At 53.6% G+C, this 26,217-nt stretch overlaps 1 protein-coding gene across 1 annotated transcript in view; it reads right to left on the reverse strand.

Moving 5' to 3' along the window:
* The window catches only part of GTF3C1 (general transcription factor IIIC subunit 1), a 72,517-nt gene that overhangs the window by 9,156 nt on the left and 37,144 nt on the right, over positions 1–26,217 (reverse strand). Inside the window, exons 13-30 of the mRNA XM_032604117.1 lie at positions 24,530–24,633; positions 23,379–23,563; positions 21,636–21,890; positions 21,223–21,368; positions 19,933–20,030; positions 19,339–19,435; positions 19,043–19,220; positions 16,178–16,319; positions 15,721–15,856; positions 15,203–15,284; positions 14,881–15,069; positions 12,947–13,104; positions 10,755–10,897; positions 8,531–8,612; positions 6,323–6,435; positions 4,584–4,646; positions 3,612–3,705; positions 537–709 (exon numbers count right to left, since the gene is read on the reverse strand). Coding sequence (XP_032460008.1) covers positions 537–709; positions 3,612–3,705; positions 4,584–4,646; positions 6,323–6,435; positions 8,531–8,612; positions 10,755–10,897; positions 12,947–13,104; positions 14,881–15,069; positions 15,203–15,284; positions 15,721–15,856; positions 16,178–16,319; positions 19,043–19,220; positions 19,339–19,435; positions 19,933–20,030; positions 21,223–21,368; positions 21,636–21,890; positions 23,379–23,563; positions 24,530–24,633 — 2,438 coding nt within the window. The remainder of the gene's footprint in view (positions 1–536; positions 710–3,611; positions 3,706–4,583; positions 4,647–6,322; positions 6,436–8,530; positions 8,613–10,754; positions 10,898–12,946; positions 13,105–14,880; positions 15,070–15,202; positions 15,285–15,720; positions 15,857–16,177; positions 16,320–19,042; positions 19,221–19,338; positions 19,436–19,932; positions 20,031–21,222; positions 21,369–21,635; positions 21,891–23,378; positions 23,564–24,529; positions 24,634–26,217) is intronic.

Here is a 26,217-nt window from a genome sequence, read left to right on the forward strand (position 1 = left end):
ACAACTACTGAAGCCCACGTGCCTAGAGCCCGTGCTCCCCAACAAGAGAAGCCACCGCAATGAGAAGCCCACACGCAGCAACAAAGACCAACGCAGCCCAAAATAAATAAATTTATATATATATAAAAAGAGCAACTTAAAAAAACCCAAAAAGTACATGATGGCTTCCAAATGAAGTGTGTGAGCCTGCAAGGCAGGCGGCCTGGTACAGCTCGGAGCCGTGAAGGTTAGGACCGAGGTTATGCCCAACCGGGAGGGTGCACTTTTAGCTGGTCTAATTATTAGAAACTCCCCAATCTGATGGGAAAAAGGGAAACAAACTACCTACAAAATTGGTAAAATACCCCAACACAAAATACGGCAAGCATTAACCTTATTCCCATAGAAGGGGGGACAGACATTGATGAGAAACTTGGTCCCAGAGGCTGTGTCTCGCGAGGCCCAGGCCGCCCCGCTCTCTGATGAAGAGGGACGCCCGTCACTTCCGCTCACCTGTGCTCCTCTCCGCAGACAGGCCCCGCCCTCCCCGTGCTTACCTGTGGTAGGTCTGGGACAACTGGTAGGACATGGGCGCGAAGGGCAGAGCGCGGTTTTTCTTGGGGCCCAGCGTGTGGTTGACCCGGCGCCGGTTGACCAAGCTCCTCTTCTGGTACTCCACGAAGGCCTTCACCAGGATGTGGTCCTTGTACTCCCGGTAGAGGCGGAACGTCTGTAACACAGCAGGCCGTGGTGAGCAGGGCTCTCCAGCCGGCGGGGGGAAGACCCACATGTGGGTGCACAGAAGCCACAGCTGATCATTGATGGAGGAAGCGGTTGGCGGTGGGGGAGAGCCCGGAGGAAGCCCACATCCCGACGGTCGGCCTGCACCCACCTTCACGTCACCTCAGAGAGTACAGAGAACAGGCAACTGCAGGGAAAGGCGGATGCCTATTTCTCTGGCTGCAAAGACGCTGGGAGCTGACGCAGAATCACCTCTGATACCACTGTATCCCTTACCACGACCTAACCCATCAGCATGTCTGCTGGGCTCTACCCCCAAACTATGTTCCCAGACACATCTGGTCTGTGCCATCTACACTGCCACCATCTGGGCCATGCCACCATCGTTTCTCCCCGTGGCCCCCTGCCCCCAGCCCGACCACTCTGCACAGCAGCCAAAGTAGCCCTTCGAGGCCTAAATCAGACCACACGTTCCTTCCCTGCCTTGAAGCCCCGATGGCATCTGTCTGCAGGGGGAACTCTCAGTCCTCACTAGGCTTGACGAGACCCCCGTGAGTGGGACCCGGTCCACCACCCTGGCCTTGATTCCTACAGTAAGTGCAGCCCTTGCTTACCACCCTCCAGCCTCACCGGCTTCCTTACGCTTCTTGAACAAGCCAAGGCACTGCCGCCTCGGGGCCTTTGCACTTCCTGCTCCCATTTCTCGGACAGCACACTCCCCCAGTCTCTACGTGGCTGACTTCCTAACATTCAGCTCTCAGCTCACACACTTCCCCTCAAAGGCCAAATCCTCCTCCGTCCTGCTCCTCTGCTGTCAACTCAATTACATTAACCTGTTTCCTTCTCTCCGTAGTAACTGTGTCTACCTGAAGCGATCTCATTTGTTTATTCACTGTCACTCTTCCAGAACACAGACTCGACTCGTACTGCTGCCCCAGCAGGCACCTGGCACCCAGCATGGGGCAAAATGGAGGGCGGTGTTGGGTCCTGGGTGCTGAGGCTCCCCCCGTGGGCCACGCCGCCATGGCTCCCTGGCTCTCAGATGTGGATCCCGCCCAGAGGGGCAGCAGCTCAGAGGACTGCGGGACCGGCAGTCCCGTCACTCCAGTTTTCCGAACAGCGCTGGTTCAGTCAATTGACAGCAAATGTCGAGTACACACCAGCCTCCAGGAAAGTTCAAAGCACTGGCCAAGAAAACCTGCAGGCATGGTCTGAGAATCCTGGCTCAGAGAGTTCTCTGCTGCACTGACCCCGGGACCCGGGGGGGACAGGAGACTGAGGCTCACCGGCTTCGAGGGATCTTCCGAGGCCACACTGCTGGGAGGGGCGGGACCAGGGAGAGGACGAGGTCTCATCCTCGAGCCAGTGGCCAGGGGATTGGGAGTCAAGTGGTGGTCAGTCGGGGTGCTGGGGCAGCATGGGGGGCTCTCCCGGAGACAGAGTGGGGTCTGGGCACATACTGGGTCCTGTCAGTCCGAGGTGCGCACAGTGCCCTCGATTTCTCCAGGTACCAACTCTACGTGCGTCCTGGTGCACGGACTAGCAGGCTGATGGGGAAAGACTGAGCGGGGCGGAGGGAAGAAGCAGGACGCAGCCGTCAGGTCATCACTGCTTCCCCCCAAGCGGAAGTGGAAGCTGAATCCAGCTTCCTGTGAAACACCTACACCTTCTGCTTGTCTCTTCCACGTGAAGACGAGGATGCGCGCACTCCCCAGACGGCCGCCGGCGCGGAACAGGGCGCACAGACCACACACAGTGAGCAGGGGGTGCGGCACAGCCCGTCAAGACTCCCAAGAGGCTGGGCTGTCACAGACACAGTGAACTACCGCCATCTGGGGTGCCTGTGACGTCCACCTTCCTGCAGCACACCTCCCAGAAGCTCGGGGCTGCAGGGAGCCTGGTAGGATCCCGGGTGGCCTCTGACCTCATCCCTTTTCTTTTTTGGGGGGGTGGGCACACCACGTGGCTTGTGAGATTTTAGTTCCCTGACCAGGGATGGAACCCGGGCCCTTGGTAGTGAAAGCGTGGACTCCTAACCACTGGACCACCAGGGAATTCCCCGACTTCATCCCTAATGACCTCCCACTCCCTGCTGCCAAGGGGAGGGGGTCGCTGAAGCAGGGCCCCGTGTCCTCCTTGGGCTCAGGTGCTCTCTCTCATGCGACTTTCCACACCCTGGGTGGTCAGCGAGAGTGACAGCCCCTTGGCACCATCCCTACCGCTCAGACCCAAACTGGAAATGGAGCTAGAGGAAGGAAACGTGAGGCCACGGCCCTGGCTGGGACACAGGGACCAGGCTCTTGCCATAACTTGGGGGCTGGGCTTTCTCGTGTGATGGGGGTTGGACCGACCCCCGAGGTCCTGCTAGCTCTAACCCCGGCTGGGCAGGAGAGCTCGTCAGGGTCCTGCCCCCTCCACTCCTGACTGCAGACTGTCGGGGCGGGGGGGCCTGGGGCCCACGTGCCACAAGAGCTCTCCAGTTAACTCAGAAGCATCCCCACAAGTTTGGGACAGCACCCGTCTAAACAGATCAGTGGGATGAGAAATAACACCAGCCTTTCGTTTTCTTATTTTTTTCCCCCTCATGCTCCAAACTGGCTTGAAGAGCTGAGTTTTGGGTTTAGAGACTAAATACAAAAGTAGACAGGCTCTACTTGGAACACACTTTTGCAATCATTAGAAACAAGGGAAGCACAGGCTCGGGAGTGGCCAAAAAAAAAAAGAAGAAAAAAAAAGATGAACGGAGTGAGGGCTAGAGTCCCAGGGGCAATCAGGTCCTCTGAGGCCCTGCAGTGAAGTGAAGGGGTGGAAACCTCACACGGCCCGGCCTGGGAAGGGCCCCGAGTTCCAGAGCACTGCTGTGAAGCTGACGTTGCGTCCCCGACACCCACCTGAAATGACTGGTAGATCTCCATCTGGCTGTCTGAGAGGGCCAGTGTGCTCTGGATCAGGTTCTGGAGCACCAGGAAGTGGATGTCATCCACGCTGAAAGAGACGAGGCAACAGGGCCACGTGAGCCCACAGGCCGCAGGGCACCGCTCATCTTGGGTAGATTCGGTCTCAAAAAAGTTTTGAATCTCACAAAAGTGATACGAATGTCCAAACTAGTCATAAACCGAAACAAAAGAAATGATGGTTTTTATGCCTTACTGATTGGTCCATTTTCACAGGGAAAAAGTTTCAGTCTGGTGGGCAAGGGGTGACATAACCTGGAAACGGGTTTTCATGACAACACGTGTGGTTAGTGCTTAGATTTTCTTTTTGTCTAATTTTAAACAACTGTTTCTCCAACGAGAATAGGCTTTTCATTGAATACAGAGCTAAAAACCAAATTGAATACTGATTATCCAAGATGGGAAGAAAAGGCTGAGGCTTCTTTCTTTTTTTTTTTTTTTACTTTTCGCCGTGCTGCACAGCGTGTCGGATCTTAGTTTCCCCACCAGGGGTCAAACCGGCGCCCCGCCGCAGTGGCGGTGCGAAGTCTTAACCGCTGGACCACCAGGGAAGTCCCAAGGGAGTTTTTGCTTGGGAAGTTCATGGGCTAGGAGTTCAAACCCCTTCCCCAACCCGTCCTCAGGCTGGGCCAGTGACAGGTGGGGTGAGGGGTCTCTCCCCGCACAGGGCCTTATAATAAATAATTTAGTCTCTTTGGGCCCAGTGGTCTCTGTTGCAGCCACTCAACCCTGCCGTGAGAGCGTGAAAGCAGTGCAGACTACACGTGCAATGGGTGTGGCTGTGTTCCAATGACACTTTATTTCCTGAAACCGGCACCAGGCTAGATTCGGCCCTAGACGATCCTGTACTAGGCTGCGGACAACCCAGTCAAGCGGCCTAGGAAAGGCACTGGGTCCGTCAGTACTTGCCTATTAAGTTCATCCTCTTTCCTGACTTGGTCTTTTTCATCTCCAATCATCAAAACTCGGTATCTGCATAGGAAACAGAAGAACTTGTGAACGGAGCCCAACTGACCTTCCATAGCCAAGGGGATGCTCGCAGGAGGTGGCTACTGACTGGCTAACACGGCGGAAAAAACACTAAAGTCCCTAAAACTGAAACATGTACATGTTAATTAAAATGAGAAAACACCACGTTCTGCCCATCAAATTGAGTGTGTTGCAAGAATGAGGGTTGAGGAAATGACCATTTTGAGGCAACAAGGAGACGTGAACTCACAGGGAGCGACTGTTAAGTGTTACCGGAGGACAGACAGCTGTGGGTTCACCATGATGAAGAACAAGCATAAGGAAGAAGGTGGCGAGAAAACGCCCCACAGGGCATAGCTGTATCACGTGATGGGATTACAGGTTAACCCCCGGTCTACGTTTCTGAGCTCCAAGAAATATTGTTTTATTGGGTTCATACCAAGCAAATAAATATAGAAGTAAATCATAGAACTCTACAAAACAACATGGCCACCTATCTGAGACATTTCTTTGGTTTCTACAAAACTAAAGTCAAAACTCATCTTTGCAATCGCAAATGCTTCCTACAATTTAGGAACAAGACAAAGCACCTTTTCAGAGAAACGTGACCTGGTTTTGGTCAAACAAGAAAATATTTGGAAGCATCTTCTTTTTTGCTTTGCCTGCCTGGATGCTCAAGATCAAATTCAGTGGTAAACTGTTACAGCTGGAACGTTTTTCTTTCCGCTAGATGGGTCATGAACTCTTATTTAAAACTCTTAAACGTCTCCTTTCATAACTAAAAGTTGCCCCACAAATTTATTGAAAATATGTGGGGACAGAAATTATACATAGGTAAACAGGCCACTCGAAACATCTTCAAGACTGGAGAGAAACCATGCCACTTGTGGGTTCCGGGGAAGAGTTTGTGGCAAAGGCAAGATCTGTAAGCGACTACAAATCGCTCCTTGGCCCTGGCACACGGTGGGCACGACATCAACTATTTGTTGGGTGAATGAAAGGACGAGATCCCCAACGGAAACGCAGACGGCTCACTGAAGAGGTACCACACAGTGCACAGTGGGACCTGATGGATGGACGTTGTCTCTACAGGAGGAAACGTGGAAATACGGTGGCGAGAGTGACTATCCTAATGAAGATGGTGAAGAGAAGGGATTCACGTTTAGATTAAGCAGCGGAAATAGGTCTGGTTCACAGCACTCAAGATTTTCAAGTTTCACAGGTCCCGGCTCAAACCCAAGCATGTTCTTTTCCAGATGCCCAGTGGCTGAGCTGGAAAGAGCAGGGGCTCTGGGGTCAGACCTACCTAAGTTCAAATCCTGGCCTGGGGCTCACTAGCACTGTGACCCTGGGAAGTTAAGTACACCTCAGTGTTTCCTCGTGCTTAAAATGAGCAATCATAGCAAAAGGGCTCAAATACTCGAGCAAGCCAGAATTAAGTCAGAGCAGGGCCTTCCCGTAATGGAAGGGAGTACTTGGTGGGGCGCGAGGGATGGCAGTGCCTCCCATTTTCAAGGCGCCCATGAGAGGAGACGAGGGCACCCAGAGTCAAGGGTAGTGCAGGGTTCGCTGCAAGGTCAAGTGGAACGGCTGGTGGGGGACACACCCGTGGCGGTCCTGGCCGGTGACTTTTCCTCTTGCCCCAAAGTTCACACAGAACCTTCCCAAGGGAACCTTACCTGGCAAACAGCTCCTTGAGTGTGTCTGGGATTTCAAGGTTAGGATTCCTTAGGGCTGAACTGAACTTCTCTTTAAGCTTCTCCACAAATTCTTTAAACTCGTTGGCACAAACCTTTCAACATGAGAGAGTGAGATGTTAAGCCCTTTTTCTCCCTGAATGGAGGTTTCACCAAGACGCATTGAGGGAAACTCTTGTAGCAAACTCCCTCGGCAGCGACCTCCCAGAGACATTGACAGAAACACTGTCTCCTGTGCCCTCCTGCCTCCCCAGGCCCCCGGGAAGGTGACAGGCGCTCACCACTTCACTCAGAGATGGAGAGCCTTACACCGGCGCCGCCAGCACTCTCCCCCAAGCCCCAGATGGGAGCCCCGAACATGTCCTGTGCAGTCTCCTCCAATCAGCAGGCCTGTGTCCCCTTGTCGCCTCCCTCCCCCCAGGTCTGTCCCTCTGTGACGCACCTGTGCAAGTCGGCCTCCACCGCCACACTCAACCTTGAACCCCTCCCTCCTCTGAACCCAACCTGCGACCATCCCAGTGCAGACCTGGATCACAGCGTGGTCCCTCGCTGCCTCGCCACCCCCAGGCTCACACCTCCAACTCATCCTCCATGGTGTGGCCGGCAAACCGACCCCGTCACCCTGTCACCCGGTGTCCAGCACTACAGGACAAGTTCACACTCCTCTCTGACGCCTCTCGCTGCCGTCCTCCCATGGGGCACCTCGCCCCCCTTCCTCCTCTGCCTTTCCTCTGCTGGTCCCTCATCTCTGCAGTCTGGGCTCAGTGCTGACACATCTGAAAAGCCCTCTGTAGTAGACGCCGTTGGTCGCCTACTTCCTTTATCCCGTTCTTTCTTGGCAGTGGAGCCAGCCCCAATTAGGTGTGGGGAGACAGCCTGCCCAGCTTCCCGAGGTGAGTCAGGACAGATCTTCTGGGAAAGGTTGTCCCCTCCCTGGTACAAGGGCCCTCTCCCCACTTCTTCTTGCCCTGGGATTCTGTTGTGAGGACAGAGCTCCAGCAGTTACCTGGCAGCCATGAGGTGACCAGCATGAGGATGGAAAGCTGACCACCAGGGATGGGGACGGAGTGACAGGATAAACCTGGGATCCTGAGGACATCTCTGCTTTGCTGCACCTGCATAGGATGGCCTACTTCCAGGCTGCTTGGCACATGGGGGGAAAAAAGCCTTAAGCCCCTGTGATGTTTTTTTTCCATCACCTGCATCAAAAGCACTCCTAATTCTCCCTCTGAGGCCTCAGCGGCCCGTGCTTTCCTCTCTCAGGGTGGCTGCACTGTTCTGCGGTCCGCATTTACTTCTCTGCCCGCCCCACTGCCCTGTGGCTCCATTTCAGCTGGTCTCGCCTGGCGCAAGGCCGGACATACACGCAGCGGAGTCCGGTGTTAGCTCAATGAGTGAGGGGTGAGCAGACTCTGAGCCACAGAGCAGAGAAGCCTGGGTCTGGAAAGACAGCTTCCTTCCTTGTCAATCACCGTCCCGGCCCCACCCACAGAAAACTCGGAAAGAAAACTCATGGTCGGGCTTCCCTGGTGGCACAGTGGTTAAGAGTCTGCCTGCCAACGCAGGGGACAAGGGTTCGAGCCCTGGTCCGGGAAGATCCCACATGCCGCTGAGCAACTAAGCCTGTGCGCCACAATGACTGAGCCTGTGCTCTAGAGCCCGTGCGCCACAACTACTGAAGCCCGCGCGCCTAGAGCCCATGCTCCACAACAAGAGAAACCACCACAATGAGAAGCCCGCACACCGCAACGAAGAGTAGCCCCAGCTCGCCACAACTAGAGAAAGCCTGCGCACAGCAACAAAGACCCAACGCAGCCAAAAAGAAAAAAATTTTAAATTAAAAAAAAAAAACAACAACAAAAAAACTCATGGCCTATCCACGAGCTTTCCAGAAGTCTAGCTGTTTGTAATTTCTGAAGAGCAACCCTATTTTCTTAATAAAATAGACCCAAGACACAGCAGCATCGCAAAGAGACATGGCAAATTCTAATCATCTTTAAAACTGATGCTGGACCCAGATCAAGTGAGGGCCACAGCCAAAGAACTGACAAGTCAATTTCCCAAATGAGCAGGGGGAAAGCCCATGTTTGCAAGGCTGACAGAGGCACCGTGGGACCCAGAGGACCAGACTAGAACCTAGAAATCCCTGCCTTCAGGGCAGGCTGAGCCCGACCACCGCACGGGGCCCACCTTTGGGTCTCCGTAGTCGCATTTTCGATTCATGAAATCTCCAACCAGCGCCTTATCCTGGTACACCTCGGCGAGGCAAACCCTGTGGGGAGAGCAGGCCACAGTGAGGTCTGGGCAATGTAACGATGCCCACGTCCAGAACCACCGGAAGATTTCTGTCCTAACAGTTCTGGCCTTGGGTAAACACGAAGTCTAATCTGCTTATGTGCCTGCTGGGTGATTATAGCTTTTGAAAACGAAGGATTTGGGGTCGGCCTGTTTGTGCTCACGCTTCACATCTCAACTTCTCTGTGCTTCTGTCCTCCACGTGCAAACCGAGAACAGTAGCTTCCACCCGCCTGCCCTCACGGGGGTTTGGCTAGGACCACAGGAGAGACCTATGTCAAAGAGGATCTTATATGTAAAAACAGGCCCTGGTGTTTGGTATTAAGAGCTCCAGCCTCCTCCAGCACTCTGTCCACTGCACACATCTTCACACCTCCAGGCACCAAAAGAGCCTGACCCGCCCAAAGGGAAACGGAGGGAAAGACAACCAGCGTTTGCTGGGTTCCTAGGAGCTGCGCACTTTGAAAGCTGAAGCTGCTCCTTCATAAAGAGCTTGCAAGGTAGAGACTGTCATTCCACGTCACAGCTCAGTGAGGTGTAAGGTCCGCCCCTGCCCCCGAGGTCACACAGAAGCCAAGGGCCAGGGCAGGTGGGACGGGTGTGGTTACTATTGGTATCGTTCTGCTCACAGCCTCTAAGGGGATAAATGCCCCGTCCCAGGTCCCACAACTCTGAGCTGCAGTGGACGGAGACCTGGCCTGCGCACCCTGCAGCCCCCTTCATGTCCCCCTTCCCCGGCTGCTGCAGGACAAGAGGAAGAGCGTGAGGCAGGGGCCAGGAAACCCAACTTCCAGATCTCACTTCACTGCCAGCTCACTGTCACCCCGGCCAACTTGCATGCTGTCTCTGGGCCTGTTTCCACTCTGCAAAAAGGAGGACTCTGGACCAGGTGATCAGAGCCTTTTCAGACAGAACATTCTAAGAGTCTTCCGTGCACTGGGGAAGTGGCTTCACACAGAAAGGCCCCTTGGTGTGTCTAACCCAGTGGTTCTCGTCGGGGCGATCTGCTCCCCCGGGGTGGGGCGTGTGAAGACATTTTTGATTGTCACAGTTGGCGGGGGGGTGGGGGTGAGGGTGGTGGTGGGTGTGGGCAGGTTGCCACTGGCACCTCAGGGGTGGAGGCAGGGAGGCTGCTAAACACCCCACAGTGCCCAGGACACCCCACAACAGAGAATGAGCCGCCCCACATGTCGGCAGCGCCGAGACTGAGAAGCCTGGGCAGAGGGCTGAGTCTCGTCTGCAATCCAGGGCTGGGCTGCTTTCCTTGCAACCTGGCTGACTGCAGGCAGCGCACGGCTCGGAATCAACCCGGAGCCAAGCTCTCCCACTGACCCGCGGCCCGAACATCAGCTGGTGGAAGCAGCTCCGCTTCCCGGCCTCACCCTCATGCTGGCTGCAACACTCGGGTACCCTCCCACACCACCCGCTGGGCTTCCCCACTCGAGCCCACGCCGGCGGCGGGAGGGAGCTGCAGGAGTCTGACGGGGCTGAGGACGGCTTTACACCGTGGCCCTGAGAGAAACAGACGGCGGGCAGCCTCCCTGGCAACTGACGATGGGGGAGGCTTTGCAGCTCCTGGCCAGCTGCCATCCCCTCACGTCTTTAGGGAACGCCCGGCTCTGCTGAGGAAATAGCTGAGTGCATCTGGTCCATTGATCCCGTTCCTGTCTAGCTCCTTTCTGGAGTGAGCCATGTGATGGACCACTAACACGGAGACATCAAGGGCTGCTCTGGAGTGTCGAAACCCTAGTGGAAATGGGCAGAGGCCTCTGCTTTCACCACACGCTACTCGGGTGAGGTGAAGAGGTAACATTCAGCGCTGTCACCTAGCCTGCTTCTTCACCTGTAACAAAGGAGCACCTGCTTCACAGCTGTTCTAAAGTGTAAGTAACACCGTGAATGTGAAAGTGCCCAGAATCACACCCAGCCCCCCAAATCAAGGACAATCTCACTAACAGTCTCCAACAGACTACTGACGTGCTACTGGATGACTCAGATTTTATCTATCTGGATTTTACAGCCGACTCTTAAGCAAACGGGATGAAAGAAGTGTAAAGAATGAACTAGAAGCACTGGGATACCCTCGTCTTGGAGTCATGGAAGTTCAAAGGAGGCTTACTTATAGTTCAGATAGGCTTGTGGATTTTTGACTATGTAGCGAGCTCTTCGTCCGACCGAATGGGATGTTTTATCCAAAGACTCTTCCAAGCTTGAGTGCAGGATGTCCCGCACGACCTGCCAGGGGACAAACGGGCCCTTCACCTGGATTAAACACAAGCCAAGACACAAACTCAGTATCTTCGGAGCCCACATTATGGGTCACTAATGTAAAGGAGGGGGGAATACGTCCTGTGGAACCTCTTTCCTCAGCAGACACTCAATACTGTCACCTCACGCATTTACTCAGTCACATTTACTGGGCACTGACCACGTGCCTGGCCCTGAGAGGGTGCTGGGCAGAGAGGAATAAGACAAATCCTCCAGGTCCAGTGGGAAGAGTATATTTTGGTGACTAGGAGAGGTGCTCAGAGGGTGCTTGGGTAATACTGACTGGAGGGCACTGCGCCACAGGAGGTCAGGAGTATAGAAGATGCATTTCATTAGACGGTTGTAGAGGTTTAAGTACCCACCGTGTACACTCAAGAACGCTCTGTGTACGGCGCCTGTGGTTACACTAGTGGCAATGGAACGTGCTGAGTCACAGACTCAGGAGACCCTCTCAGTGAACACATGCAGGAAGGCACAGCCCAGGTAAGGAAGGGGCTTGATGACAGGGTTTTTTTTTAGCGCCCCAGCAGGAGTGGGCCCAGGAATCTGGTGTAAGTTGAAGCGAATGAGTGGAGGGTCCGTGCAAGGCTCTCCTGGCTCCCCTGGCTGCGTGGAGGGCGGGGGAGAGGCCTGTCCCATCAGTGCTGTGATGAGACAAGGCCAGGTATTAGGGACAGCAACACGCCTTCGGGTTCCTCCTGGCAGAAGGGATTGGGTGGGGATTTAGGAAGGGGTGGAGGGATAAGAAAATCTGGGGCAATAATAATAAAGAAAAGGGATTTAATGAGCTTGCAGGCAGGGTGTCAGAGCTCTCAGTGGGTTTCTCTTGGCTGGTATGGCTGAGAACAGGAAACACAAACGGACCTCCTACGAAGCCGCCTCACCTACTCTGCGTGGCGGTGTTACTGCCTGGAAGGGGCCCTGGACGGGACACTGGCACAGCCCACGCTCCGGGTGGCTTCTGGGAACCAGCCTGATGGGACATTCGCCGTGGCGGTGTCACTGCCTGGAAGGGGCCCTGGGCGGGACACTGGCACAGCCCACGCTCCGGGTGGCTTCTGGGAACCAGCCTGATGGGACATTCGCCGTGGCGGTGTCACTGCCTGGAAGGGGCCCTGGGCGGGACACTGGCACAGCCCACGCTCCGGGTGGCTTCTGGGAACCAGCCTGATGGGACATTCGCCTCGGCATGGCATGGGAGGCGGGGAGTGAAGCTGGGGACAGCCACCGTCCCACGCTGACTTGGTCCGCACGGACAGAGGGATTACTGCACGGGAGGCACCACGCGAGGGGCTGCAGCTACAAAAGCAAGTAAGAAGTCTCTCTGCCTCTAGAAGCAGCCACTCCAGTGGGCTAAGAGGTGCCAGAAGCCAAAGGAGCAGCGTGAAATGTACACGTCCAAGGGGCAGAGCGAGAACGCAGTGACTACTTCCCTTTGGCAGGATCAGGGAAGCCTTTCCAGAGATGATAAGCGGTTACTGAAAGATAAATAGGAGCTTTCCAGGCAGATGAGGGTGGGAGGCGGGGAGCAGGGAAGGGTCAGATTCCTGGTGAAGAGCGAGGGAGAGCACAGCTCTCAGCCGTGTGGCCTGCAGCCAGGCAAAGACATAGATGCGTGAGCCGAAGCCAGGAAACAGATGTGCAAAAATAAGCATGGCGGGCGCGCGGATAACTATGAAGAACCTGCCGTATAGCACAGGGAACCTCTATCAGTACCTTCTAATGACCTAAATGGGAAAAGAATCTGAAAAAGAGTGGATCTATGTGTATGTGTAACAGATTAATTTTGCTATACACCTGACACTAACGCAACACTGCAAATCAGCTACACCCCAATAAAATTAAAACAAAACAAAAGGAGAAAACGAGCATGGTATCCATTGCTAGGATTCAGGGAAATGCTTCTCCCAGTGGCCAAGTGGAGCAGATGGGATGGATGAGAGGTCCCAGGCATGAGCCTCCCTATGTGGGTCCCAGAACGAGAGGGACTCGCAAATCAGCGGGCCAGAGGCTGGGAGGGAGCGGGGGCGCTGGGCCGGGTACCTTGGTGTTGAGGACGTTGCTGGCGATCCGGCAGAGCACGAGCAGCCCGTCCTCCTGCATGGACCAGGTGACGCGCAGCCGCGTCATCCTCTGCAGGGCGCTCTGGTCGGCCTCGTCGTGGTATCGCAGCCTTTTGCTTTTTTCTTCCGGGAGCTCTTCTAAGAGGGGAAGAGGAGAAGGGGCCTCTAATAACCAGTTTGGAGCTGTCACTGTGGAGAGGGGAAGGGTCCCTACCCAGCAGGTCAGACGGCACCAAGGTACTGGTTATCAGAATCTCATCGTGCGGGGAGTCATGTAAACTAATCACAAAAGACTCAGCCCATCCCAACAAGATTTTTTTTTACCCCTTTCATCATTTCTCTTCGGTCACATTTCATGGCGATGGGCTGGGCAGCCTGATGCAGCCTCTTGTTAGTTATCTGCCCATCTCAGATCCTTCCCTTGGAGGCACTGAGCCCTTTGAAAGCACCTCGCACAGAAGCCGAGGGAGCCTGCTTGGGGTGCGCTCTCTGGACAAGTGGGTCCCCCACCATTCCCTGCTCTGCGACCTCAGAGATGCTGTGCAAACTCTGGCGCAGCGTGGGGACAACAAGGCCCACTCTACGGGGCTGCCTTGAGGAGTGAACGAGACTGGGTATAAAACACCTCGCGCAGCGCCTGGCACAAAGTAGCTACCACCTAAATAATAGCAATCACTGACGTTACGGAATGTTTACTAGGTGCCAAACACTGGAGTAAGCTTTTTACATATATCCACTTATAATTAAAAATAATACTTGGCAACAACCCTATGAGAAGGATACAATTATTATCCCCATTTGGCGGCTGAGGAATCTGAAACACAGAGAGATACAGCACCTTGCCCAAAGTCAGAGCCTAGTAAGCAGCAGACAGGATTGGAACCTGGAGCTCTCAACCACTGGGTTTCCCAAAGTTACTTCCCCTCGGGGCGTTGCTGGTGGTAGTTTCACAGGCAGACGCCATATGCTACCATGTGCTACTGCCAATTCCCAAAGACTGCTTGTTTAGTGAGTGTCTTCCAAATGAGGGCAGGAGAAAAGTGGGCAAGAGCATTTAGATTCAAATCGACACCACCACGTATTTTGCCTTGTAATGAATTCAGGTCTTTGCGGGCCAAATTGATCTTATGCATATCTGGACAGGCTAAACAGAGGAGGCTGTTTCAGCTGACGTGAGCCTATTTGTTTTGAGCACCAGCAGAATAAACCACTAAAAACAGGTTCCTGTGAAAATATTCTGTTCTCAGCTGGAATAGCTACAGCTGTCAGATCACTGTTAAAACACGCACACCACTGAGGTGACACAAAGGTGGGCTAAAACCGGCACACTGGTCTCCTCGCTGCCCTCCTTCGCTGTAAATACCGCCCAAATGAAGACTCCAAAAGGACAATCTATAAGGCACCGCACACGATGGGTTCACAAGATCTGGAGAGATCCTGCAGGCTTAAGTGACACCCACGTTGCCTCTGATTTAAAAACACAACATAACTTTAAACTTTGCCCTGATTAGCACAGATGCAGATATTAAAAAGCAAACCAAAAGAATAATAGGATTTGGGCTGGTTGTGATGAGGACTTTGCTATGGACTTTTTGCCAAGGTTTTTTTTTTTTCCCAGTTGAGAAGAAATTAGAAATTTGAACTGAGGGAGTTACTAAGTGAAAAGGTTCTACACAATGCAGAGACAGAGAAAGCAGGGGGAAGTTACAGAGTCAGTTCGAGGCCCTCTCGGTCAGCAGGCTGGGTGTGGAAAATAAAACGTGATCACGCAGAGTTAGTGCTCCACATTTAAGGAGACGGAACCCGAGTCTGAAGGCAGAGCTCAGGCTGGGCTGCGGGGAGGCTGCTGTCCATCCCCAGCCAGACCGTACATGCAAAGGCAAGCCTGGCAAACACGAACGAGCATCCCGAAACCTTTTTTCTTTCTCTTGATCTTCTTCCCAGGGTCCTTCTTCAGCCGTTTGCGCTTCTGGCTTTTCCCACCCCTCACTTTCTGGTTCCTGTCCAGCGTGGGCTCTCGGCCAACCTCAAAGTGTTCTTCTCTGTCAGCACAGAGCCCCGATCCCGCTCGCGCTTCTCCCCAGACAGTCAACCTGCCGTTGCCTGGAAATAAGCACAGGACACCGCCGCTGCAGAATGACCTCTGCAAAGGCCAGAAGCCGAAGCCAATGTGCAGCGAGCGTGTCGGCCCGAGACAGTCCCACGTCTATTTCTGCTGAACTCCTGGCCCACGTACCTCCAGCGCCAAGAGGCAACGGGCGCTTGGACAGAAACGTCTGCAGCCTCACCGTGAGCCCGTTCTCCGACGCGGTGGTCTCCTAAAAGACGAGGATGGCACCGGATAAAGTGTGAGCTTTCATGGATCCCGGGGAGCCCAGGGCAGCCACAGCGCTGAGTTGCACGAGTCTCTGACGAAGAGGCTGTGCGGGGACTGCCACCCTCCTGTCACACACGAACCCCCTCCCCATGTGACCTTTGTCTTACAGACTTTCTGTTCTTTGTTTTAAAAAGGAATACTTGTCCACATTGCAGAATAAATTAGAATCCATTGGGGGGAAAAAAAAAAGGCCAGGCAGATATTTAAGGGGCCTGACATGCCTTTAGTATATATGGAAGTAATTATTTGTGTCTCTGGTCAGTTTTGGTTTGGCCAGTTCAAAATCTGTGAGCCAGGAAAGGGACACACAGGTGAGTAGCAATGGCAGCCCCCCAGGTTGGGGCCCAGGGGTGGATGCCCCCGTCCTGAAAGCCCACCTTTTTGGCCTTGTCGATGATGTAGCTGGTCCAGATCCAGTTTCGCTTTAGGTGTCCGTAGAAACTGGAATCGAGCCCAGCGGCTCCCAGCCCATCTCCGGGGATAAAGCCTTCATCCATGACCTCACGGCTGCCCCTGGGAGATGGAAATAAACAGAAAACAAGCCCTCCTTGGGAAGTGAAAAGAGAGCTCATGGAGTGGGCAGGGGGCATTTATTATTAACTGTTACCTTCCCAGAAAAACACCTGGCAGGTGGAAGTAAAGGGCTTGTCAGAAACCCAGACTGTTATGTAAAATTCCCAATTTCTGCACCCACGGCCACCAACTTGCAGCCTTGGCACCAGAGACTCAGGCTTCCGGGCCTGACGGGGAAGCCCGATGGGGGGCGGGCCAGAGCCCGCAGGACCAGGACCCCCGCGGCTCTGCGTGTGGGGGCGGGGCGGGGCGGGGACGCACGCGGTGTACTCCATCATGGCACACTTGCGCTCCAGGGTGTGCTTGTCCATGGCGCTCTCCTGCTCCTTCTGCAGACTGCCCTCCTCATCGCTGCCCTGATCTGGGCCGCTGTTCTTCCGGATGCGCGGGCAGCGCACCACGCCTAGGAAACCAGACACAAGCCCCGCTGAGGACACCTTCCTGCCACGGTCTGCTGGCCACGGCCTGCCGCGAGGTGGCAAGAGAAGCCTGGCTTCCCTTTCTGTGACCAGGCTCTCCACCAGGGGAGAGGGTCTGAAACTGGTGGACCTCCTTGCACAAAATGCAGAAGGCAGAGAGTTAAAGCTGGTCGTGAACCTGAGAAAAGGGTCTGCGTGCAGCCTGTACTCTATTAAGGCGGCAAGGCGAGCAGGCAACCAGAGAAAGCCCACGCCTTCTTCCTTCCAGGGGGATGCCCCGGGGAGTTGTGTGTCGCACAGAGGAAGTGATGAGTGAAAACGGCTGCTCACGGTGGTGGCTGCCAGGGTCGGGCTGGTGGGGATCTAGACAGTGCGAGGCAGCGTCACAGTCTCCCTGGGCGCACTGGGCTCCAGGAACAGCCAGACGTTTCCTGAGTGCCCGAGAGGTGCATTAATTTAGTTGGGAAATTACATTCAATGATTCCACAATAAAGCATCTCTTGCAAGGAAATATAAAATACTATTAAAACCGTTGCTTGAAAAAAACAAAACAAACAAACAAAAAAACTGTTGCTTGTGTCAGGCCAGGGAAGGCTATGATAATTTGCAGACTACCGAAGAGCCTCTCATAACATGGTCAGTGGGGAGAGTCCATACCCTGCACCTCCCAGCTGGAGCTTTACGTGAGATGTCTGGTTCAAGCTTCACCTCAGCCCCACAAGGCAGTGGTGGTGCTCCCAGATTAGAAATGAAGAAACTGAGGCCCAGGAGGTTACAAAGAGCTCACCCAAGGTAATGCATTTGAATGGACCTTGAACCTAAGAGGACTTCAGGCAATGCTTCACCTTGCATCACCAAGCTGTCTGTGGGAGATGCAGATTCAGGTCCTCCCCAGGGCAGCTGAATCCAAATCCCTGGACCGCGCCCAGTAATCCGCATTTCAGAGGGTTCCCCAGATGCTGCCTGTGTGCACTCATGCTCTGGGAGCCTCACTTTAAAGGATCCTCACGTCTCATTATTGATGGGGCAGAACCCCCTCAAATGTCTGTTGAATGGACAATCAATGCCTGATTAACGGACTCAATAAGCCCCCCGACGTTTCGGCTCACGAACATGGGAAGGGATGGAAATTCACCAGTGGTCAAGCCTGAAAAACTCTGGTGCAAATAACATACTGGTTCGCAAATTTTTATCTAGGTATAAAATGCAGGGGAGTTAGGGCACTTTAAAATCTGCCCTGGTAAAAGCCTAGCTCACTGCTGATGCCAGAGGATTCTACAAAACACTGATTCTAAAATTTGTCTGGACCCATTCAAGTACCTCTACGAGTGCTCATTAGCGTATGGGCATTAAACAGTTCTACCCAATAAACATGTGGCCCCTGCTCTGCAAAAATCAAAGTGTAACCTTGATCTTCCAGCTCTGTGACAGAAGGAAGAGAGGGAGTCCTCTCCCGGGTGCAGATGCACTGTGGCGTCCTTTTCCTCCTGGGACAGGTGGCAAGAACGGAACTGATGAAAACTGGCTTAGAGGAAAGAGCACAAGACTGGAGGTTCTAACGCCTTCTACAAACCCTCCATTCATTCCACAAACATTTACGGGATGTCACCTATGTACCAGGCACTCTGAGACACGCTGGGGATACAAGCCAAATTCCCTGTACTCAAGGAATTCCCAGAATGACATCAGATGACAGTAAAGATGCTGGAAAGGCTTTCTCGGAGAGAGAATGCTTGAAGTAGGAGTGGCCATCTGCAAGGTGAACATAGGTCGGGATGTTCCAGAGAGAGAAGAAAAAACAAGCCAAGGCTTAACTCAAAGCCCAAGTCATCTGACCCACTGGACAGTCTGGTCAGTCCCTCCTCCTAAACACCTCCCAGCCTGTCCTCTGTCCTTCACTATCACCAGCGGACCTCTCCTGGACCTGAATCACAGCCCCTAGCTGGTCTCCCCGCTTCCACTCTGGTGCCTCTCAGTCTGTTCTCCACACAGCAGCCAGGGCAACTCTGAAAGACCTGAGATCTTGGCTTACAACCTCCAATGGCTTCTCGCTGCTCTTAGAACAAACTTAAACTCTCCCCGTGTCCTGCAAGGCCCCAGAGTCTGCTTCCTGCCTGCTTCTCCATCTCATCAGCTGCCACTCCCCTCCCACGCACACCAGCCTCTTCTGTTTCTCCATCAACACTCGGGGCTGTTGCACCTGCCTGGGATGCTCCTCGTCAGCTCTGGTCACGGCGGGCTCGGCCCCACCCTTTAGAACTCAGCTCAAAGTCTCCTCCTCAGAAAGGCCGCTCCTGACCAGCCCAGTAAAACACCCTCGATTCACCACCCAGTGTGTTTCCTCCCCAGCTCTTATCACACTCTGGATCTCTGTGTGCTGTGTCTTTGCCAAGACAGCATAAGTCCTGTTGCTGTGTGATCGGGCGCGGGAAAAGACAGACACACACAAGGTGTTCAATAAATACCTACTGAAGGAGCAAAAGAATAAAGACAAAAGCGAAGCTGCGTGGGCTCAATGGGGTGGAGGGCTAGTGGCCCTCCCAGGTAAGGCCCACCACTGCCCTTTCTAAGGGAGCTTCCAGGACACTCCAGGCCTCTGGGGGGCAGTCGGAAAACCAGCAGGTGGCTTCCAGTCTCTTCTAGCTCTAACTCCCGCTATCCCACAGAAAGGAGGGAAAACAGCGAGCCCAGTAAAGATGGATGGTACCTAGCGGGGTGTTGAGGCAGACGCACTGCAGATCGAACCAATAGTTCTCCACGTCCTGCATTGAGTTCAGGACGTAGAGACGCCTCTCGAAGGGCCGGCTGCTGTGGGCCAGGTTGTAATGGGGGTCACAGGTGGTGGTGTCCACGATGACCACGTTCTTCTTCAAGAAGATAAAGACCTACGAGGGAGACACCGGATGGGGTGAGGGGAGAGCCTCAGCCTCAGCACCGGGTGAGGTGTCTGGAAACTGCGCTTAGGCATCAGGACCACCTTCATCTGGGCCTGGAGGCTGTTACCTGATCTTTATCCTGAAACTTCTCTGTGGGCCCGAACTGGAGCAGCCCCATGTAGCACAGCTTCTGAAGGTTCTCCACCACCGAGAAAATGTAACGTCTGGAAAAGAGGGGGGTGGCGGGTTCTCAGCTGCCGTCAGGGGGTCTGCACGGGGGTGAGGGGGTGATGTGACTTGCTTCTTCTCCTCTCTTCGACCTGTGGGACCCTGAGGACAGGCCTCGGGCCTGAACCGTGCTGAGACCCAGAACCCTCATCCCAACACCAACCAGGGCAACGGGGCATTGATTCTACTTGGGGGGCTTGAGTTCGAAAGTAGAAGTAATTAAAGGAAAGACCCACCTCATTACCTGCAGTCTTTGTCAGCAGATTTTACTTTAAAAGAACCTTGAAAGCAAGTACTAAAATGTCCCAGCCCACACTGCATTTGCCTCTGTGCTTTATGTAGAAGGCACAGGTGGCTGAATTAATGACCTTGGGTCGCTACAACCTGGCAGGCAGAAACCTTTCCTCTTCCTGGTCAACGATTACTCAGAAGCCTAACTCCAAGGGGCCTACCAGGACCTTCGGCCGCCCTGAGTCGGCTGCAGGGACCTCACCTCTTGTACAGAAGCTGTTGCCGGATGGGCCTGGGGAGAAAGCGGATCAGCGTGTGCTTCTTCAGAGGGTCGTTCAGAAACTCCTCGAGGTTGTCCACCTGAGAGGTGATTTTCAGGCTCAGCTCACCCTCAAGGACAGGGTGAATGGCAAGAATTGTGAAAAAAACACCCCTACTTTCCAGGCTGTGGTCTCGCAGAATCTGGCCATCCATTCCACAGGAAGAGAGCCCCCTCTTGCCTGTCACTCCAAACCCCCCACATTTCTCAGTCCTGACGCCCCTCCCCTCCAACCCATCTGCCACACTGCTGGGTACAGTAAACAGGTGGCCTCATTCACTGCTGGTGGGCATGCAAAGTACTAAAACATTTCTGGAGGACAATAGGGGAATATATTTATTCATATTTTAAAAATTTAAAAAGGATGAAGGATGCTTATTGCCTTCAAAGCCAGGGATTCCACTTCTATCCTTAACCCAAGACGAAAAATTTTGGAGCTGCCCACAAATACATCTAACAAAAAGTATTCATCAGCATGTCACTTATACCACCAGGAAACTGGAGCTTAAATGTCCAAAAATAGAGTAGTGGTTAAAATACATTAGGGTACATGCATAAGAAGGAATACTATGGATTTACTTAATATCAAGGTAAAGCAACGATGTGGAAAATACAATACATTGTTCAGTGGAAAGAACAGATCATAAAAGAGTGAATACAGTATGGTCTCAATTCAGTTTTTTTTAAAAAGGAAGACCTCACATATATACACATGCATTACATACAAACATGGCATAGGAAGAAAAAGACTAGAAGAAAATGCACCAAAAACACTAGCAGTGATACCTCTGAGTGATGAAGTTATAGCATTTCTATGGTAATTTCTATTTCTTCCTTTTTCTGTATTTACCAAATTTGTAAAAATATATTTTATTGCTATACCATAATTGTCTGTCTTTTGACTGATCTAGAAGAACAAGTCTTTGAAATATTTCCCTGGACTCACCATCTATCCATCCATCCACCCAATCTATTCTGTCTGCCTTTCTCTTTCTTTCTTTCTTTGTCTATCTATCTATCTATCTATCTATCTAGCCTCTCTCTCTCTCTCTCTCTCTCTCTCTCTCTCTCTATCTACCTACCTACCTATCTATCTACCTACCTATCTATCTATCTATCGAGCCACCCAGCCAGCCAGGCAACTGCAAGCATTTTCTCTTGACAGGTGAGTGCAGGCCCTCTGGTATGGAGCTGAGGGACCAGCCCCTGAGAAAGCCTGGGAGTCACCAGTACCTTGTAGCTGACTTGCACAATCTGGGTGAAGATGGAGAGGGGCAGGCAGAGGAGAATGTCACTGACCAGAGCCCAGCCGAAGCCAAAGTCCTTGTGGACTGGGACGGGAGGGATGTAGCGCGTCCACGAGGCTTCATCCACGTACACTGGGAGAAAACAGGGGTCAGTCCTGAGACAGGGTCCCCGGTCATGATGCTGTTATCACCTCCCAGTAGGTCTTGGTTCCCTCTCACCACGAACTAGGGCAACACCCTCCTTGTCAGGCAGGAAGCCCGGAGGCTCAGGACGCTTGGATTATGTCTTTGTTTGGATCAGGGCAATAGGGGACTCAGCCGGTTCAGGTCATAAGGACAAGGAACCACCATGACTCCCCTCTGGACCCCACTGGGGCCTGCCTGCCCAGGGCATCTCACCGGTCTCCGTGGAGAGCTCCACTTCACCCTCCCGGGTGGCTCCATCCTGGGCGTCCTGGGGTGGGGCATCCAAGGAGGCCTCCAAGTTGCTCCCGGAGGAGGATGGGGCTCCCGTCCTCCTTTCGCTGCTGAAGCCCGGCTTCTCCACCGTGTCCTTGGCAGGGTGCCCATAGATCAGGTACCACAGAAACATGTGGATCACCCGCAGGCGAGGCATTTTGGGCAGAAACCCTAGAGAACGCCCAAGTCCAGGAACTGGGGCAAGAAAGGAGGGCGATGCTTGAAAATCCCAGATTCAATTGAGTTCAATTCATTCAAAAACTATTGAGTGCCACTGTATCCCAGGGGCCAGGGAGACGGCAAATGTTTTCACCCTCACGGGACTTACTTTCTAGCGGGAAAGGGCAGACAGTAACAAACTACCGAAGACAGTACATCAGACGGAAAGAGCTGATGCAGAAAATAAAGCAAGGAAGGCAGAGGAGGGCTACAATTCTACAGAGGACTGGAAGGTCTCACTGGGGAGAGGCCTTAAGGGACATCCTTGAGTTGGTGAGGGAGCGGACCATGCAGACACCTGGGCAACGTGCCCCCCAGGGTGAATGCAAGAAGCCTGAGACGGGGGTGTGCCTGGCACAATCGAGGAAGGGCCAGTTGGCCCGAGTGACGGGGTGGAGCAAGGAAGGAGGAGTGCGCAGGAGGTGAGCCGGAGTGTAAAAGGGCAGGGGGCCACCACGACAGACCCCAGCAAGAGGACCTGAGGCTGACGGGGACTGTGCAAAACATCCCAGAATCGAGGTTCTTCTAAACAGCTTATTTCTTTGACACAAAGTGCTCCTTGACTTTCCCCAGCGACAGGAGACCGGTGAGAGCCAAGGGAGGCACAGGAACAGGGTGGCGAGGACAAGGGACCGCAGGGCCCCTCCTCTGCCGTCAGGCCTGGACCGCGCAAAGAGCTCCCGGCTGCCTCTTGTCCACTCAGGTGCACGTGCTGCTCCGCTGCGCTGCCTCGTGCGCAGGTTTCTCCCTCCATCTGTACTTTCTAACTGTGACACCTTAAGAGTCTGGGCCAAGTCCCTGTGCCCGGAGCCCTCAGCAAGGGAAGTCACACAAATGACCTCCCCTGCTCAGAATCCCCGGGTTGCCGGGTCCCCCACCAGGACGTTTCTGCCTGACAGAAGTCTGTGAGCCGTCACCATCGTCCTCCTCCTCCAGCTGCATGCTGTGACCAGAAACTACAACTACACCCCAACTACGAAGGCCCGGCCGTGGGCACCGGCCCAGCACAAGCTGACGTCAGAGCAGCTTGGTGTGGGGTGAGGGGAGGGAGCCCTGTCTGAGATCTGCATCCCAGAAAATTAGATGAATGCTCAAACCCATCAGTGGCTGTAACTACCAGAGGCTTGTGGGCTCAGGAAAGGCAGAGATTTTCTGTGGTTTACAGAATGTTCCAGCCCAAGGGTATTCAGCAGAAAGAGTTAATCTTTGTGAACAATTCCTCAGGTTGGGACTTGGCATAATTTCACCTGGGCCTCACAACAGCCTTGTGAGGTACTCCGGGCAAGAATCACCCCCATTTTACAGACAGGAAAACTGATGCTGGCACGTGACCAGCCCCCCACGACCCCAGCTGTTGATTCAGACCTGACTCTGCCTGCAGCCCAGGGCTCGGATGTGCAACACCAAGCGACTCAGAAGACCAAATGAAACACAAACAGACCCTGACAAGAAGCTGCTTTTTACCTACAACAGGGTGATAGTTTTTCAGCTGGGTTATGCCCATTTTCTCATCAGTCTTCTTCACCCGTCCACTTTCTACTTTAGAGGAAGCATTCAGCTGAGAGTCTCCCGATCCTCTTGGGCCCCCTTTTCCTTGACTTTCTTCTTCAGCTTCCCCTTGAGGCACTGGAGGCTGGGGCGCTTTAACCCTGAAGTTCAAATATAAGATGTTAGAAAACCAAGGGCTGAGAAAGGACAGGGCCTGTCCTCAAGAATTTGGCCCTGGGGTTTCAAATCAACTGCCTGTAGGGGCCAAACAGGTGATGTAAACGGATAAAATGTGTCGGGGCACTGGACATTTTGGGGGTGACCTGGACAGTGGACCCCCACCTACGGGGCAGCTCCTACCTCACGAGAAGGGCTGCCCAATGTGCTGGGACCGCTGACACTTTCATCGATGCCAGAAATCAGGAATTTGACATGAAATTAATTGGTAACTGACTCAAAGCCCCTGTGGCCAAGGCATGGCAGGTCACACAAACCAACATCTGCGAGCCCAGGCGCCACCTCTAATTTAAAGCCAACTGAGAACGTTCTCCCACCGAGCTTTCTGCCAGTCCATTAGGTGGTTTATGAACAAAATGAGAGAAGACCTCAGAAAGGCAACCACAATCGTTCTGAGCTATATTATAAACTATGCAAGTCTCACATGTCATAGGGCCTGACTTAGAGCACTCTGTCCACACTCTATTAGAGAGCATAGAATTAAGAATGTTAGCAGAGGGGAACTCTGCTCATTATTCTCTAACAGCCCAAATGGGAAAAGAATTTGAACAAGAATAGGTACGTGTATAACTTTACACACACACACACACACACACACACACACACACACACACACATATGTATAACCTGAAAGTAATAATATTGTTAATCAACTATGCCCCAATATACAATAAAAATTAAAAAAAGAAGAATGTTAGGATTTTTTTCCTCTTAAAGAATCCAGAAATTGATTCTTTTTGAGGCTAGGGGATCATGAACCATAAACCCCAAACCAGTGACTTCACTGATTGCACAAAAGTATGAATAAAGGGCTTTTGTGGAAACTGCTTCAGGTTGGAACACAAACCGAGGCAGCGTCACTGTGAATTCCCGTGGGAGCTGCCACTTGCCTGTTGGCTGTGCTTGAATTGGACATCCGGAAACGAACCTGCTCGATGGCACTTCTCACGAGAGGGTCGTTCTGGTCCATGGACGGGTGCACCACCAGATCCACCTATGGAGAGAGGTCGGGGGTCCCAAAGGGCTGGGGAGGTGCCAGGGGAGACTTAGTTCCACAACTCGGTTCCCTGGTGGAACCCTGGTCATACCTGCTGTCACTGACATTTCCAAAAGGCAGTTATGAAACGGGAAGTAAAATGCTAAAGTGTGCCCTTACAGTTTCTGGCATCTAGATCCCTCAAGTGCCCAAGCCAGAAAGCTCCGCCATCCGTAATGTGCCAGCTGGGCTGTCATGGCCCACTGGTCCCGGCTGCTACCTGGGGGGCTGCTCCCGACACCCCATCCTGCTAGCTGAGCATTTCCCACAGCCCCTCGGGAATCCCGAGGGCTTCCATCTGGAAGAGGTCAGCTGCTTTCGTTAATCTCCCCTTGCTGAGAGTGCCATCGGGGGACTCCTGCTGGCTGTGCCTCTAAACAAAGTGACAGAGGATCTAGGGCTGCCTTCTTCGTTTTAGCTGTTCCAAGGTGCTGAGCAGCAGATGGGGGTGTGAGGCCTGGGCCCCAGGAGACAGCAAGGTAAGGTTTTCTAAACAAGTAACTCTGGCCAGCAGGCTTCAATGCCCAAAATGGCCTGAAGAGGGTGGGTCACGGGGGACAGGTGGCCACGCCTGGACAGCGACTCCGAAGGCCACACAAAGCTCCATCTCTTCTGCTCCTCACTTGGGAAATGGAGACCCTTCCCCACTGCCCTGCCAACTGCTTTCGTGGTTTTGTGAGGTTCAAATGAGATACAGTTAGGTAACACCTCAGAGAATCTATAAGCCAGGAGCAAATACAAAGCATTCTTAGCTCCCCACTTTCCACAGCCAAACGGCTGGGCCAACTTCCCAAGAGTCTGATGGACAGGGCAGGACGCAGGAGCAACGGCAAAAGGCGGGTGCCGGACACAGCAACTCCAGCCAGCATGGCTCCAGCAGATCGGCGGGAGCCAGCCAGCAGTGCACGCTCTGGGTGCCAGAGAAACTGAAGCTTACTCTGGAGGCAGAGGTACAATACGGCGGCCCTTCCAGCTGGCAAATGGGCGACAACAGTGGTAACCCCCTGGCAAGAGGCCCCCAGCACTGGGACACTGATCGACCCTCAGTGTTCACCTGGGACACTCACTCCTCATCCCCACCTCTTGCCCACTCCCTCTGGTACCACCGATGGATAGGCGACCAAATAGGCATGGCGGGGGGCTTCCCTGGTGGCGCAGTGGTGGAGAGTCCGCCTGCCGATGCAGTGGACACGGGTTCGTGCCCCGGTTCGGGAGGATTCCACGTGCCGCGGAGCGGCTGGGCCCGTGAGCCATGGCCGCTGAGCCTGAGCTCCGCAACGGGAGGGGCCACAACAGTGAGAGGCCCGCGTACCACAAAAACAAAAACAAATAGGCATGGGGGACACGGCAGATGTCCATATGTCCACATAAACACAGTCTCTCTCCACTCCTAGGCTGGGGGAGATTTCATTCCCCTGATCTCAGTTACTGCCTGAGGAGGCTGCACGTCGGAAAGACCTGCTCTGTGAAGACCAACAGAAATCAGAGGCATTGCTGCTGACCGGCTGGGCTGTTGTCCCCCAGGGAGAGAGGTCAGCCAGC

Source organism: Phocoena sinus, chromosome 15 (genome assembly GCF_008692025.1).
Source record: "Phocoena sinus isolate mPhoSin1 chromosome 15, mPhoSin1.pri, whole genome shotgun sequence".
Taxonomy (NCBI): Eukaryota; Metazoa; Chordata; class Mammalia; order Artiodactyla; family Phocoenidae; genus Phocoena; species Phocoena sinus.